At 40.9% G+C, this 16291-nt stretch overlaps 2 protein-coding genes across 4 annotated transcripts in view; one reads left to right on the top strand and one right to left on the bottom strand.

Annotated features, from left to right (window-relative positions):
- The window catches only part of GNAL (G protein subunit alpha L), a 178982-nt gene extending 176249 nt beyond the window's left edge, over nt 1–2733 (top strand). For both annotated transcript variants that reach the window (XM_058801834.1, XM_058801843.1), the window contains exon 12: nt 1341–2733. In XM_058801834.1, coding sequence (XP_058657817.1) covers nt 1341–1487 — 147 coding nt within the window. In that variant the 3' untranslated portion in view covers nt 1488–2733. The remainder of the gene's footprint in view (nt 1–1340) is intronic.
- A 198-nt stretch (nt 2734–2931) lies between these two features.
- Nucleotides 2932–15996, bottom strand: MPPE1 (metallophosphoesterase 1). Of its 2 annotated transcripts, XM_058813828.1 has the most exons (11): nt 15793–15896; nt 12901–13093; nt 12410–12779; nt 11950–12058; nt 11186–11289; nt 10576–10656; nt 8626–8734; nt 7639–7710; nt 7403–7525; nt 6453–6593; nt 2932–5047 (listed from the first exon to the last, which is right to left on the bottom strand). In XM_058813828.1, the coding sequence occupies exons 3-11, from the start codon at nt 12676–12678 to the stop codon at nt 4865–4867; spliced, it is 1191 nt and encodes a 396-aa protein (XP_058669811.1). In that variant the 5' UTR covers nt 12679–12779; nt 12901–13093; nt 15793–15896; the 3' UTR covers nt 2932–4864. The 2 variants fall into 2 exon arrangements, with proteins under 2 accessions (XP_058669811.1, XP_058669809.1); XM_058813826.1 differs by lacking the exon at nt 12901–13093 and having other exon boundaries at nt 15793–15996.
- Between the last annotated feature and the right edge of the window lie 295 nt (nt 15997–16291).

Here is a 16291-nt window from a genome sequence, read left to right as displayed (position 1 = left end):
TCCTGTGGCATGCTGTGTATGTAACCAGGACACTGTGGGCAGCTTACTGCCATAGACATGAGTGAAATCAGTGCATGATAAACACAAGCAGACAGGTCTCAGCATTTTTCATGAGATTAAGCCTCAAACTTGGTATTGAAAATCACATGGTAAGAAAATAATTTTTAGACTGTGTATGAACACCCCTGTGGAATCAGTGTTGAATGTGGAATATTTCCTAAATTACCTGGAAAAAGTCTGCAATTGCTTGTTGATCTAATTATCTAAGTCATGGCTTCTAAATGCCTATAGTTTTGTATATCTGTAGCTTCAGGTATTTAAAAGGTCAAACCTACACATAAAATAAATCCTGTGTTAAAAATATATGGTGTAGCCTGAGTGAGATGGAACACTCTTTTGTTGTTTAGCTAGAGTAATTTATAATAAAATTTAGAAAATAGTTATAGAAATCATTATCCTAAAAACTGACCTTCTGCTTTCATGACATTTTGTTTATATTCTGCAAGATAATGGTCTAGAATGGATTTATATTTGTCAGTCCTATAGTAATACAGAATAAAAATTAGGATATATTTTTTGAATATATGTTTTAAGATCTTGGGGAATTTTAACAAGATAACCATGGGAAAAATGATCCTTGAAGTTAGAACCTAAAAAGGTTTGCAGTAGCCTTGAGAAAATGTAATTCTGCATGGTCTGATGTTTACTAGATTTTTGCATGTATGATTACTCTAAGTGAATCCAGCCACTCTGGTGACAATTCCACCAAATTCTGGGCTCAGTGATGACACCAATCCTTCAGCTGGCTTAATAGGTGCTCTAAGTGAAGGTAACTTGAGGGGCCCACACACAAGAAGCAGAAGCAGTAGAATGCTGTTCTCTGCCACTGCTGGCTCCACAACTGGGAGGCTTTTGGTTTTGTGTTGCTGATGTAAAGCAAGAGTTCAAGAATTTGCCACATGATGGCACTAGAAAAAGAAGAGGAAACAATTCCTGGGGCAGCGGCATGGCAGGCTGCACAGCTGTCAGCAGCACAGATTTGGCTGCACAGTGATGCACAAATGGCGACAGCCTGTGCAGTTAAGGATGGCATCCGTGGTTCCCACAAAAGACTCCTGTCCTGACCGCAGTATCCATAATGTTTTGTAATCTTCATTTCAGATTTGTCATTCAGACTGACCAGACCACAGTCCTCCCTTCCTTTTGTTTACTCTTTTTAGTGATATGTGTACAGATTTCCCAGGGCTCTTGCTTCCCCCAAGTCTGTAGACTGCTGAGATGGGAAACTTCTCACGGCATGGCCCCTGATGCTTTTTGTTTTTGCCTCCCTGTTTGCACAGAGGATAAGTACAGCGAGTGGGGACGGCCGGCATTACTGCTACCCACACTTCACATGTGCAGTGGACACAGAAAACATCCGCAGAGTGTTCAACGACTGCCGAGACATCATCCAGAGGATGCACCTCCGCCAGTACGAACTCTTGTGAGGGGGATCACCGTGGAACCTGTGGTTTTAAATTCTTTGCTCCTTACTCTCTCTCTTGATACTACCCCACACAGGGTGGAAGAATATACTATAGAAAAGTCAGTCTCTTCACTTTGTTTACTTTTAATTGTTTAACCTTAAAGCTGATTTGAAGCAAGTTTGGGTTATTTTCCCTTCATGCTTTTTGGGACTATTTTTGTGCTTTATTTTGACATGCCACTTCTTCGTCATTCCACTAAGCCCTTTGGCTACCTCTGTTCCCTTAGGTTTTTGTTTTTTTAAAACTGAACGTGACCTGCTAAATTTTTTCCAGTGGGTTAACCTCAGTTCAGACCGGTATGTCATCTGGATGACACTGAAGTCATACCTATCCCTCTGTGTGGGTTTCCTTTTTAACATGACATTGAAGAGTACTTGATGGGTGAAAAAAAGATTAATGCACTTTGTATCAGGTTATTAAATACTGTTGAGGAAGTAGACACACAATGTAGCAGCACCACAATATTTATTACTCTGTCACAGTTTTTAGCATTTCTGAGTTGCAGGTCAACTGATAAAGTGACCTCCTCTTTTAAGCCGTTACTGGCACAGGAAGTAGAGTAGATAATGAGAGGAACGGTGAAGACAAAGCAATTTTTCTGGGGTTTTGGAGCTAAGTGTCTCTGCACACCTCAGGCATTTGAATTACAGCTACTTTTCAGCCTGTTGCATCTAGGCAGAAGATTTACCACCCTCACTTATGTTATTTGTGCTGTCCACAAATGATCCTTTTAGTTCCGATCATTCTTGGACAACAGTCCTCTCCCTATATATATTTTTTTGTTTTACTGCTGGTTTATTATATTGTACAGACTGTAAAATGTAATATTATTTTGTACAACTTTATTGAAGAAAAATACTTGTAGAAGATCTTTGTGCCTTGATTATGGCTGTACCTGTAAAATGAGCTAAGATGTAAGTATGTTTTTGATTGCGCTGTACAGCTTGATGTCAACCTTACCTGCAGCAGTGACTGGAGGTAAGAACTTTATCTGTAGAGTTTAGGGGTTTTTTTCTGGTTTATATGAAAATGCTCTTTAGTATAAAAATTATAAATTATGCAAATTAACCACTTACCTTTCCAAGTAAGGTATTACAGTCACCGGATGTTGCAGCAAACATGCCTTTCTCTTTTGAAGTCTCAGCTTTAAAACATTGGAATTCATTCAAGTGTCCAAATTGCAACCTGGTGTTGTTTTAATGGGAAACAAGGATTTATTTTCTTTTTCTTTCTTATTTCTTTTTTTTTTTTTTTTTTTGTCCTTTATATTTAGAAAATATGTTTGGTAATTCTTTGGTCATTCATAGAACTTCACAATTGCACAGACCGATTGTGAATGTGTAAAGCACCATTATATAGAGCTCTTCAATCTTTGTACCAACAGCGGCTTTCATTGTGCAAGTAAATAGCAAGAAAGAAGATAAGAAAAAAAAAAAAGGTGTATAAACCCTTGTGTCTGGCCTAAGAGAATTACAAGATGACATTTTTATTTCTCTTTTAATAAAGAGACACATTAGAAAATTATTTTATTTTAAATATTGTAGAATCAAAATGTGTGAATATTTCTCAAACTTGAATAATTTATGCAAATGACATTCTCAAAACAAGTTGTGGTACAGTACAATATATAAAAAGCAAGAATTGCTGTAGCAATAAGGCATGTCCTTTTTAGTAACTATAACACTGCTTTATATTTTATACATAGGTGTTTTATGTCTGTGACTATATACTTTTCCTGTGTCCAAGATAACCTGTACAAATGTCTAAAATTACAGTTGCAATAACAGAAACCTAGAGAAGTGTTAGACTACATTACTTTATAGAATGTTTTACCACACTTCGGACCATTCCCCCCACTTCATTTTAAATTTAGGGAGAGATGAAGAGCTAACACAGTCCCCACACTGGCATATAAATCAGCAGGTTTTATTAACTTTTTACTGTATTGTTATTAGTTATAAACCCCAATCAGTCATCTTTTTAAAATCAGACTACAGTCCAATTGAGAACTTGTTTCCAGTTGAATATAAAACAATCCAATTTTAGATACTATAATATGACCATTTTCTCTTCCCAGAAATCTCTATGTTCAGTTTACTCGTATTTCCCAAAAAGTGAAAGGCTGGGTGGAATAAACTAACAGAATTCTCTTATTTGTCATGCCAAAGAAAGTAATAGAATGAATAACAAAAGATAGTATTTTTTTGTTTTTAAGCTAGCCCCAGCCCAGGAGTTCAGGTTAGAGCTCCCAGCCTCTGCAGGAACATCAGCAGGAAAACTGGTCCTGGTGTGAAGTAGTCCCTCTTGTTTTTTCTGGGATGGGTGGGGAGCAGCAGTAGGCTTGTCCCACCTGCCCCCACACACTGGAGACACTGAGCTCAGATTTGTCTTTGTGGCACAGCTGGTGGCCTCTGCCTCCCCACAGAGGAGCTGGAGTTCAAAATGTGACACTACACTAAAGTCAACGGAACTTGTGGAATGTAAAATAAGGTGCATTCCTATCCCTGGCTGTAGACTGAGGGCTGAGGCATAGGATAATGTTACTGCAGCTGTATTTGACCTTCCTTCTTGCAGGAGATCAGCAACTGGAGGGCCCCTCACCACAGACCTCTGGGATGCAACAGGGCCCTCTTTTTTAAGCTCATCATAGCACATCTTTTTGAAAGCAGCAGCTTGAGGTGTCACCCTAATTTTTTTTTAAAGCAGTTTTCAAGTGTGCATCAGCAAACTGGATCCTCGAGCTTTTCTTACCCGTGTTGTCTGGTAGATGGATAACTGCAACTCATAGCTAACAATTTACTGTGTCAGGAACCAGAAGATTTCTTGTCCCAAACCACAGTCCCTTACACACAACACTAAAAAGTTTATGGAAATCTGCATCTCTCAGTGCTGATGCATCCAGATTCTGCCTGACCCTAACAAACACAAGTATGACATTTGAAGGGCCATGCAGCAATAAAACAGAGAAACATTTCCAGTTTGCAAGATTCAGCCTCCACCAGGGTAAGACACAAGTGCAGACAAGTGATGAGGCTATAGGATTTACATAATGTACAGTTACACTTTTAATATACATATTTGATACAAAAATTATAGCAGGAAAAGGACTCATTTGATTGTCGAATACAGTATTTTTGTACAGCATGAAACGTTCATTTCAGTTAATTATTTATCCTGTAGTAGTCATATCAGCTGTATAGGACTTCTATGGTATGTGTAAATGCAACCTGCCTTCAGACTAGCAATCAAATTAGGTCATTTGCTGGCATGAATATAGTCTGATGTTTGACTGTTCTCAGCTTTGGTATTTCAGTGACTGAATGCAGATGTCTGGCTCTTCATACTGCTTTATGCTTACTGATTAAACGCTGAGCAAAATAAAACGGTGGAGTGAGAAGCTGAACATGAGCTAGTACCAGGATCACAAGCAGAGCACCTGCTGCACAGTAGATAGTGAAGACTCTGCTCTCAAATGGAAGGAAGCATTTTTGGAGGGAGAAGTCAGTTGGTGTTATGCTGCCCTGGAAAAGAAATGAAGACTGTCACTTTGCTGTGTTACAGTGGGTTCTGAATCAGGAGTGAACACTACAGCTGTCAGATCTCCAATTTCTAAATCCCTATGTTGGGTGGCAAGGGTTGGGGCCAGTTTCCTAGTACCAGTGCCTTCTCCGGGGGGCTGAAGAGTCCATACCTTGTGGTGCTGGGCACTAACTGGAATATTCACCAGGACAACACTAGCCCAGAGGCCAATCTTCCCATCTAGCATAAAGAGCTGGGCTCCTCATCTGATTTGCCTTCAAGAGAAGCCTAACTTTAGCTGCTGCAAATCCACCTGGAAGGAGCCTTTCCAGGCTAAAGTTAGGTTTTGTGAATGTGCCCCTTCCTTCCCCAAGCCCCTCTCCTTACCCAGCACATGCTGCAAAAACACATGTTGGCTAATCCAAATTAGGAATAGGAACTTGAGCAACAAAGAACTTTGTTGGGGTTTGGCTTTACTTTGCAGTTTAAATTAAAGTTTACAGCAGATTGAGGCTGAGAGTTCAAACAGTAGTGAAGAGGATGCCACTTTAATTAGCCAACCTCTTGTTTTGCAGTGAAGATGTGCTGTCTGGCGTGTGCAGAGTGTGTGTGCAGTTTGAAGGCAGCTACTCTCAGGACTATGAAATAAACAGAACTACTTTCAACAACAAATATTAACAGTTGCATAAAATGAATTTAAACATTTGGGGTTACCTGTGTATTAAGCAGCCTAAACTCAACAGCAGTAAAACATACATAAAAGATTTCCCTCTCCAAGTCACAGACTCCTCTGTAAACAGATTGTAGGTTTTGCTTCTTACTCCAAGTTTCTAAGAGTTCTGTTTTATTTTTGAACTGGGGAACTAATTGATTTACCTCTAAGGATATACTGAGCACTGGAACTGCCTGCACAAGCATAACCAAGACACTGTATAAAATGTGAACTGGCAATGAGGAGGCTGTGGGCACGTCACAAACACTTTCACTGCATTAATGCACACGTTTGAAAACCATGATCACCGTGCAAAAGGGTTTGAGGTGGATACAGTCTTGTTTTCATAGCTGGTAAATCAGCCAAACCAAACTGGTCTTTCTACTGTTCAGTGCACAATACTGATTATTTTTACAAGTCAATAGTTTACAGTGCACCCTCTTTCTAAGAAAATGTACCCAGATACTATAATTAGGTCTTTAGCAGCATTGCTTTGTACCACACAGAACATGTGGCTCCCACAGATGTACTTTATAAAGTGGATGCAGTGTACTGAGTGGGTTGGGTGGGTAGGCAGTTTTTTTTTATTATTTTTCGTTTTTACAGGTAGAATCAGTTTTAAAATATAGCTGACTGCCATGTTGATTTATCTATGAAAGTTATCTGACAAAAATAAAAAAAAAATTAAAACTTACCATGATGAAACTAGGATTGTTTCTATTCCTCCAACTGAATGATGGGACACTGATTTCTGGAATTTTCCCTGCATGCAGCACTTCACAAGCACTATGAGTGTGCCCACTGAGAATCAAACGGGGCTGAAACCACCATAGCAGCTAGAACACAAAATGGTAAAGCACAAAAATTATGTCACAGCTAAAAAGAAATTGAACTTAAAAACTCCTTTTTTTCCTTTGAACATTATGGCAATTCTCATATTCTTACAGAGTGTTTTCTGTAAACTTCTGTTTTCCAGTAAGAAGTCTGTTGGTATTGCAATATCAATCACACCCATTTAGCCCCTGATCCCAAGTACTGGGCTTTTTTTTTTTCATACAGATCAGAACAAAGGGAACAGCATGCTGTGGATATCACAAAGAAAAACTTTGGGTTTAGTAAAGCAATGCTGTTTTCTTGTCTAAGGAAGAATCTTGTAATGACAATCTTTGAGTGAAGACATTTATGCAGAAGGAAAAAAACAATGACCACTGAGTTTTAAGGGAGTACTTTAATTTTTTTTGTAGTTACTAATTCACCAGAAATAATGCTTTCAAAGTGTTGGAAAGCTGTGGCTTCACACCAGGTGTGTCAATAATTTACACAGTACAGAAAGCACGGAATGCTGAAGTGGAGGTAATGGCAGCACTGCAGATTTAAGAGTGCCAAGACTTAGGAGCTGTACCTGGGAAACCTGGCAGGACCAAGGCCAGGATTGGTCAGGATCCTCAGGGGAGCAGCTCTAACAAGCAGCCTCTCCCAGGCCTCATTAGACAGGAGCAGCTGTGCTCTGTTTGTCTCAGCCTTACCACAATTTTTTAACCTATTTATATCTACAGCCTTACCACAATTTTTTAACCTATTTATATCTACAGTCATGTCCCCCTCTCACCCACCCACTGCCACTCAAGTTCCCAAGAAATCAAACCTTTTGTGATGCCTCTTGAGACAGCACATCATACTTCTCTTTAAAGGGGATGTTTTTCTCCTCTGGAGGAGCAGAATCTTCTCCAGTGCATTCAGCATCACTTTTCCGATAGAGAGGATAATGCTGGGAGTAATTAAAAGCAAGGATTGGTTGTTAGTGATCCAGCCTTTCTGCAACAGTAATATATCCACAAAAACAACATGGCAATATGTTGCCTCACCCCACCTCTAACACACCTGTAAAAGGATGGGTTCTGAAGCTGGAAGTTTTTCCACATCACTGCATCTTTTGTTGGAGTGATTTGGTTTCTGTGAACAAAATTAAGCCATAGAAGGGGTGACAGTAATTAAAGAATAGTTAGGCTTTAATGGGTTAGGGAGGGTGGGGTTGTTGGATTTGGTTTTTGTTAAGCAGTTCAGCTCAGATATACTACCCACTGTATGAACTCCTAAGTGTTTTACTGTGGACTGGTGAAACTCCCCATTCTGTACATGCTGTAAATACATTTCTGACTGTGATGCCTTAAGCTTTAGCTTTTATATTTTTCAGATTCTGTGCTGCTTTAGTGTGTACTTTTGAGCTTCATCAACGGCAGAAAGCAGCAGTAGCAGCAGGATCTCTGCACCAACAAGGCAAAGGAGTTTGAGGGCAGCCCAAGGGAGATAGAGTCTGGCAGTTTTTCCACTGGGAGCTGGTTTCCTGATTGACTGCCAGCCCAGTCAGTCATGCTGCCTACTGTGCATCCTGTCAGCCTATGAAAAAGGGAAGAGGAAGGAAATACAAGAAGCAATTTGATATGATGAAAAAATACAATTAAAACACTACTAGGGTACAAGGAAAGGATTGCAGTAGAATAAGGAATCTAAAAGAACATGCTTGAAGGGTATAAAACAGAATAATATCCATAAATATAAATGCAAGATTATGTATCTGGAGTCAAAGGGAGGGTTACAGAACTGCCATTGCTGGGAACAGAGGAAATTACACTCTGTTGGCAGCACTGACAAGGAAGTTGACACCATTGGTGCTAAGCAACACTGTTAATAGTTAAGTAAACATGGTTGAGAGGGATATGAGGGGAGAAAGACTGGCTAACAAGTTGTGAATCGGAAGCAGATTTTTTTCAGGACAGTCCGGTTGTATCCTGGCTGTGCTACAGTATCAGCATTCCCATTGTGGCAGAGGAGTCTCTGGTTGTAATCAGATCTTTAATAATCTCTTACCTGCTGGGAGCAATTCAGTTTGTGAGAAAGTGCCACAAGTTTTGCCTCTGAGGTACGGCAGACAGCACAGCCATCACCCTCCATGGCTACACTGTTCACTAGGACAAAGCTGGAAAATACCAGGGGGTGGGGAAAGAGAAGTGGGGAGGACAGGAAGGCATTTGTTGTTCATGCACACGTGTGGGACAAACTTCATTTTATAAAATGCAAGTGTTCCTGAGTTAGACATAGCTCAACAAAGCAGCAGAATGTAACAGCTCCTGAAATCAGGTGTTGCAAATCCTCCTCTGAGTATCTGTACCACAGCCTGGTTGGCTCCTTTATGCAGTTGCTGATTAGGCTGCACAATGTAGCTTATGCTTCATGCTTACACTAAAGATTTTTTTATATTTTAATAGATACTTAAGTTGTAGTCTAGTGGAATGTTAGAAGTTCATCGCTAAATAAATTCTGAGGGGAAGGAGAACTTGCTTCTCTCCCCACACAGTTTAGACCTCAGAGACAGCATTTGAGACACTGAATTTCTTCAGAACAACTGAAAAGCTGAACAGCACTGCATTTGGGTGACTCCCCTGAACAAGCTTAGTTTTGTACTTTGCAGTCTCTGACACATAAAACAGGATTTTATTCTTAATAGAAGGTTTCCCTGTAGATTTCAAATAAACTTAAGTTCTGCCACAAGATTCATACCCATTTAGTCACACATTCAGCTTGAGATACATCCCCAGTTCAATTCAGTCTGTTTAAAAAACAAAAATATGCTGAATGCTTCACTTAAGAGATACTAGTCAATAGTAAAACAAAAATTAATTCTCTTTTAGCAAATTAAGCTGCTTTTATACCATAGATTTGTTGTAAAATAGTTTATAATTTCAGAATATTTATTTTAGGCATATTAATAGTGCAGCTCAGTGCAGTTAATGGATACCAGACATGCCATCTGCAACTGCATAGGAGAATTCTACTGTGCTGTTTTATCAAAGGAGACATGGAGATGTTCTATAAGAATTATTTTTTAAACAGCTGAAATACATATCTTGAGGACCCCACATCTGCATGACAAGCAACAGCTTTATACTGAGCATTCCTGAAGCTCATAAATCTTCCTAAAATAGACACAACTATTTCCAGACCTGTTCAGAATTTTTAATTAAACCTTTATGTTTTCTTAATTAAGGGAACCAGTGTGAACCTGTAGGTTTTGAATCTCATATTTCCACGAGTGAGTAGAACCCAAGGGCACAGGTGCCAAACACAGAGTGGCAATGGGCCTTCCCTTCCTGAATCTGAGGCTTCAAGACCTTTCCACAAACCCAGCAGTGCCTTCCCTCTTCAGGTTCCTGCATGGTCTGGAGGTACCAGAGCACCCAGCAGCCAAGTGCAGCCACGGGGACGCAGCTGTGAGAACGAATGCACCGAGGTCTGCTCCAAGCCAAAACCAGCTCGAGCATCACAACCCCACCTTGTGGAACAACTGCAGACACACAACTGCTGTGTTCCCCAATTCCTCAAACAAGGGTTAAGCTCTGCAGACTGAAGAAGTTATTAAAATTAATGGAACTCCTGATTTGTAAACACAGAGGGGGTTGGTTCATGTTTCTTTATCCTGCTATGTTTACAGCCATGGCTCATTAACAGCTGCAAGGAAGTATAAAGGCACACCAGAGAAATGGATTCTGACTCCACAGTACTTTTCCATTTAAAAGGGAATTGTAAAAGGAAATTGTTACACTTTACACAGCAGCAAGGGTCAGACGAGCCCAGGCACGTTCCACCTGGTAATATTGGCATCATATTCCAATATCTAAGTTCAGCTTCCTGTCCATATCAAAGTACAGGTTTGTACAAAGTGTTTGGGGTTTAACACATCATAATGTAGGTGATTTAAAAAAAGGCCCTAAGTGAAGAATTCCCATACTATTTCATTAGAAAAAAATTAAATATACTCACTTTATTCCTTTCCGAGTTATCAGCTTTCCTGAAGTAAAGTTGAAAACCTTTTCAAATCGATTTACCTTGTAAGGAGTCATTCTGTGTCACAGAGCAAAAATAACTGAGGTAAGAAATTGCCATTGGAACTCAGCTGACCCAGTTGCTTTACAGTTTGCTGACCATTCATGCAGCTTGCTGCTCCAATTTCCAGCTCACACAATCACTCAGGAAACTCACAGGGATGCTCTGACACCTCTTGTGTCCTCCAGCCCCTCCCACCAGTGCAAGCACCAGCACAGTGAGGACACTTACACTCTCCTGTGCTAAAGGGAGCGCAAATATGCTAAGGTGCCCTCCTAAGGAGGAGGCCCAATACAAGGAAAAGCAGCTTCAAGGATTCCATGTCAGTGCAGAAGGATCAGCTCTGAACAACCCTCATATGGTCAGAGAAGCATAAACCTGTTCTGTGCACAGGCCTTACTCTAAATTACAACCCTTTCTAATCTGATTGTGATCAAAACGTTTCTGTATAAGCACAAAACAGGTGCCTCAGACCCAGCACAGTTACTGTGGGCAGGCTGGCACTTCATTCTTGGCACCTGTGTGCTCCTGGCACCAACAGACTCACTCGTAATGAAATCCGATGTCGTGATTGCCAGCAATGGCCACCAGCTCCGTAAAAACGGAATGCCTGAACATCTTCTGGAACCTCCTGACATCATCTGCCCAGGCCTGCAGGAGAACAACAGAAGAAGAAATCGGTGCTGTTGCACAGCATCACAGGTTTTGTGGTAGCTTTGCAAGGCAAGGTTTTGGTACTGGAGGGGTTGCAGGGGTGGATTCTGTGGGAGCATCCCCTGTGTCCCACAGAGCCAATGCAGCCAGCTCCAAGATGGACCCACCACTATCCCAAGGCTGACAGTGCCGCTGGGATTACAGAATTAGGGAGGGGGCAAGAAAGGAAACTCTGCAACTGCAGCCAGAGAGAGGAGTGAGAATTTGTGAGAGGAAGAGCCCTGCAGACACCAAGGTCAGTAAAGGAGGCAGGTCTGTTTGTACTTTCTCTCCCCTCTCCAGCTGAGGAGGGAAGTGACAGGGCAGCCTTGTTGGGCATGGGCATCCAGCCAGGGTAAGCCCATCACAAGCCTATAACACAGAAGCACAAACTCGGATGTTTACATTTTGTATGTTTTATAGGAGGCACAAAACTGTCAAGGTACTTCCAAAAAATGAAGGAGAATCACAACATTTCAACTCCTATGTGAAAAGCTAGAAACTTCTACCAACAGGACAACTGAAGCAGTATTAAACAAAGCTTTGCATACCTAATCTGCTTCCATTTCCTTCAAGAAATCCTCATTTTTTGAAACGAGACAGGTGATGATGCCATACCTGAGGTGAGCTCCATTTTCCTTCATCAAAAACATCTCCCAGAATAAAAACAATATCTGGCTGCAGTAACCATAAGGCAGTTTGGAAAGATCTCTCCATTTGCCATTCCCTGAAAGGAAAACACAGAACCAGTTATCACTGCCTTACTTCTGGATCCTTAGCTCTGAATACAGAGACACAGCCTGGTGATAGGAATGGGAAACTGGCTCTTACACACTGAAATATGAAAATATATTATGAAATCCAAATTAAATACTTAGAAAGAAGGTGTAAGGACAGTAGGTGGGTAATTCCACCATGAATCAGGACCAAGACATGCAAGAAGTAATACCAGCTTATTAATTTTTTTCATTACAATTCTAATGAAGTGTTGTTTAATAGAACAGTGAATTATTGTCCCATTAGCTACTACTAAAAACTCTAAAACTGGCTAGAGATTATTAAAAAAATTAATAATTACCTTCTTAGCTTATCCAGCCAATGTCCTTTGATTTCACCAAGTAGGTGTGTATCAGCTAAAATGATGGCCTTTAGGACTGAAGTTTCTTTTTCAGCCATGTGAGCTCCACCTTTCATATTTGGCCATCGGCATTGAAATATCACCACATAGTAAATTAAAAATTCACAAAATATTAACACTGAGCTGACAAAGCACAAAAGTTTCAGCAGAAAACAGAGCCTCCTCTTCAGAGGGAGATTCTTCACAGCAGTTGAGCTAGAACTCAGCATTGCAGTACCAGCATAAGACAATGGCTCAAGTTCTCCTCTCAGATGAAAACAGCTTGGGATACTCAAAGGATCACTTTGGGCTTTTTGTCAGCACAAAATCCCTGTGGAGAAAATACAAAATAAAATATTCATTGAGTCTGCATTCCCTATGGGAAGCTACCGTGCAAGCCCTACAGTGTTAGCTTCTTGTCACCCTGAAAGGCTTGGGAATGTGTAATTGACCTAAGGAATGAAGTTCTCCTCCAGGCACACAGAGGCCAGCTGAGCACAGAACTGCACTCGCTCCCACCAGCACCAAGGAAAGCAGATCACAGCCAGCCAGCATCTTGGTGCATGATGCTTTTTTAAGAACTTCACAGTGAAAACACTATGAATGTGGGTCAAATGTGGGTAAAGAGCTTAGGTTGAACAGCAGCTGCAACAAAGAAAAAAAAAAACAATCTGTTAGGATCCATATAGAATCACTGAGGTTGGAAAAGAACCCCAAGACTGAGTCCAAGCCTTAACCCAGCACTGCCAAGTCCACCACTAAACCATGTCCCTAGCTGCCACATCCATACATCTTTTAAATACCTGCAGGGACTGTGGCTCCTCCACTTCCCTGGGCAGCCTGTTCCAATAGAGAACAACCCTTCCAGTGAAGAAATTTTTCCTAGTATCCAATCTAAACCTCCACTGGCAAACTTGTGGCCACTTCCTCTTGTCCCATCACTTATTTGGGAGAAGAGACCAACGCCCCCCTGGCTACAGCCTAATTTCAAGAAGTTGGAGAAAGCAATAAAGTCTCCCCTCAGCCTCCTTTTCTCGGGGCTAAACAACTCCCAGAGGACATCTTCTGGCACAAGAAACAAAAACAGCAGAACATGGCTACACCCAATCAATTGCATTATCACCTTTAATATGGTTCATTGTAATCTCCAAGAACCCAGGGCAATTCACTATCCCAGAACAAGTTTACAGGATGTTTCCAGGAACAGAGGCACATATAAACAGGTAATTAACTAATGCTGCTTCATTTCTGACAAGGGGAAAACAAGAAACATTTAAGCCTCAGAAAAACCAAACTTCACTGCAGCTGTAGAGAAACAGTTAATGAGCCCAAATTGGTGAGGTAACTCACTGTATTTACTGTTTTCTGCTGCCTTGGATACCTTGTACCTAAACAGGGAATTTACTCCTTTTGAAACTCGAGTATTTTTTTCTGTTTGTTCCAAGGCCCTTGGCAGGAACATTTTTTCAGGATAAGTGCCCACAAGAAAGGGCCCAGCTGAGAGTACAGAGGCACCAGCCCTCACTCTCCAATGAAATCCCTCAGTTTCCAGCTCCAGCCTCTCAGGGTCTCAGTCTGAAGAGCACTGCAGGTCTGAAAGCCTCGCTCCTTAAAGGTAAACTCTGCAGCATGGTCACAGTGAAGGGACTCCAGGGGACCTATAGAGATGCTGCTTCACAGGCTTAGGAAGAACTTCCAGAGAAATCCACAAAATGTGATCCCCCACCCAACAACAGGCTTGCCATTACAGCACACGTGGGCTGCAGCACAAAAGGACCCTGAAGCAAGGAAACACGATGCATAGTATTATCCTGTGTCTGGAGATGGTTCTCTTGAGACCATGGAGTCTGGCAATCAAAACATGAAAACTTTACTGTAGGAGTCCCCCACACAGAGTTTGTGTCATCACTAAGGAAAATAAGGAACACTTCTAGCACATTCCTACATAGTCACTGGGTAGAAACTATAATTGCAGCTTTATGGAAGATTATTTAGTAAGGTAATTTCAGTGCTTAAAATACAATTTTAAATAATAACCATGTTATGTGCTCAGTCTTTGTAAGTATTAGGTTGACTGATAAACTCTTCAACAGGTTAAGGTCATCTTTTCCTTGAGAGCTAGAAAAAGTTTCAAATGGCACAGTACTGTCCCAGTAAAAACTGAGGTGTGACTAATGATGACAGTAGGTTTCTGGGAAAAACACAATCCCACAGAAAGCTCAAGCTCCTTGTAAGTGACCTTCAGCTTCAGACATGAAGTTTCATTCTATTTGACAGATAACTCTGAAGTTGTTAAGAAACAATTTTGGTTTCTAAAATAAATAAAAATCCTAATTTAGGACTAATATCCAGGATGTAAGCAATTACTCAACACAGTATTCAGTGATTAGCAGACCAAGTCTGAATTAGTTAAATCCGACTACAGGTGTGAATATTTGGTACCTTTGAAAATTTATATGCCACATATCAGGAAAACTGGGACAAAATTACAAATCCACACAAAATTGTTGTGGATTGTTTCTAAAATCTTGGCCTCAGTTGCATGCAGAACACAGAACAAAGTTGAATTTCTTCACTATCCTATGAACTAGCCCATTTGATTTATGTCTTATGGAAAGTGAATACTGACACATGACTATTATATTATTTTTCCAGCCAAAACCCTTATTTGATAATAGCCACTTATTTTCAAACACAAGCTTCCTGTATCAGCACTACAAAGTACTTATTTGAGACAAAGAACCATTAGCCTGCACCATGAAACATTTCTAATATGCATTATCAAACAGTAGCATGACTAACATTTAATTGCATGGAATTCAGTTCTACCTAAACTTGCTTTAGCAGGAAAAAGCCACTGGCCAAATGTCACAATTCCACAATATGTGGAACTACACATATAGACTGATTGATCTGTTTAATAGTCATCTTGCCTGCATTTTAACTAGCAAACAAAATAACAACACCTTGCTTGTACATCTCACAAGGAGGAAAGATCAAAGCAGAGGCATCTGCTAACTGGCACAGCAACAAGGACAAAAAGACAGTCAAATTCTTATCCACAGAATGTTATTATCCACAAATTTATATGGCTTTATCCTGCAAAGTAGGAAGTAGTGGTTATTTGGAAGTAGACTTTGGTAGTCCGAGACAGTCTCCTCTTCCAACAAAAACAGCATAAATTTGAACAGAAAATGCCAGTAGGTAATTTAACTTACATTAGCCATAAAATAAATCCAGTAAATGAATAAATAAATAAACAAATGAAAGTCACAGCTTCAAGAGCAAACTGATACCTTCAAGTTAAAAAAAAAAAAAAAAATACCCACACCAACAAACCAAACCTGCAATCAGTAGAATATGAAAATATCCTCAAGGCAGAACTGCCATTTTCAAAAGTCTCAGGCAGCAACAGCACAATCAGCGCCCCCGAGCCGGTCCCTTCCACACACGTTCCTCCTCCCGCTGATTGTCACTGGCTGGCAGTCGTGCCGCAGATGTGGAGCTGGCCAGAGGTGCCCCATCTGCACCCCACACCGCCAGCCTTCCTGACAGTGAAAGGAAAAGCGGAAAGGGAAATAAAAAAAAGAAAAAAAAAAAAAAACGAACCCAACCTCATAGAAAGTCGGCGATGCAGATCGAGCTGAAAGACAGCTTCTACTATTGGCTGAGAGAAATCCCTGCCCACTTTGCTCTGCCACCTGCCAGCCCACGGCGGCTCCCATCCCATATATCCGATCCCATATATCCCATCCCATATATCCCATCCCAGCTGACCCCCGCTGGGGCTGCACAGCCGCTGCCGGGCGCAGTGCCGCTCCCCGCACACGGCTCGTTATTCTC

This window comes from Ammospiza caudacuta, chromosome 1 (assembly GCF_027887145.1).
Source record: "Ammospiza caudacuta isolate bAmmCau1 chromosome 1, bAmmCau1.pri, whole genome shotgun sequence".
In the NCBI taxonomy this organism is placed as follows: Eukaryota; Metazoa; Chordata; class Aves; order Passeriformes; family Passerellidae; genus Ammospiza; species Ammospiza caudacuta.
This window is presented reverse-complemented; position numbering and strand designations above follow the sequence as displayed.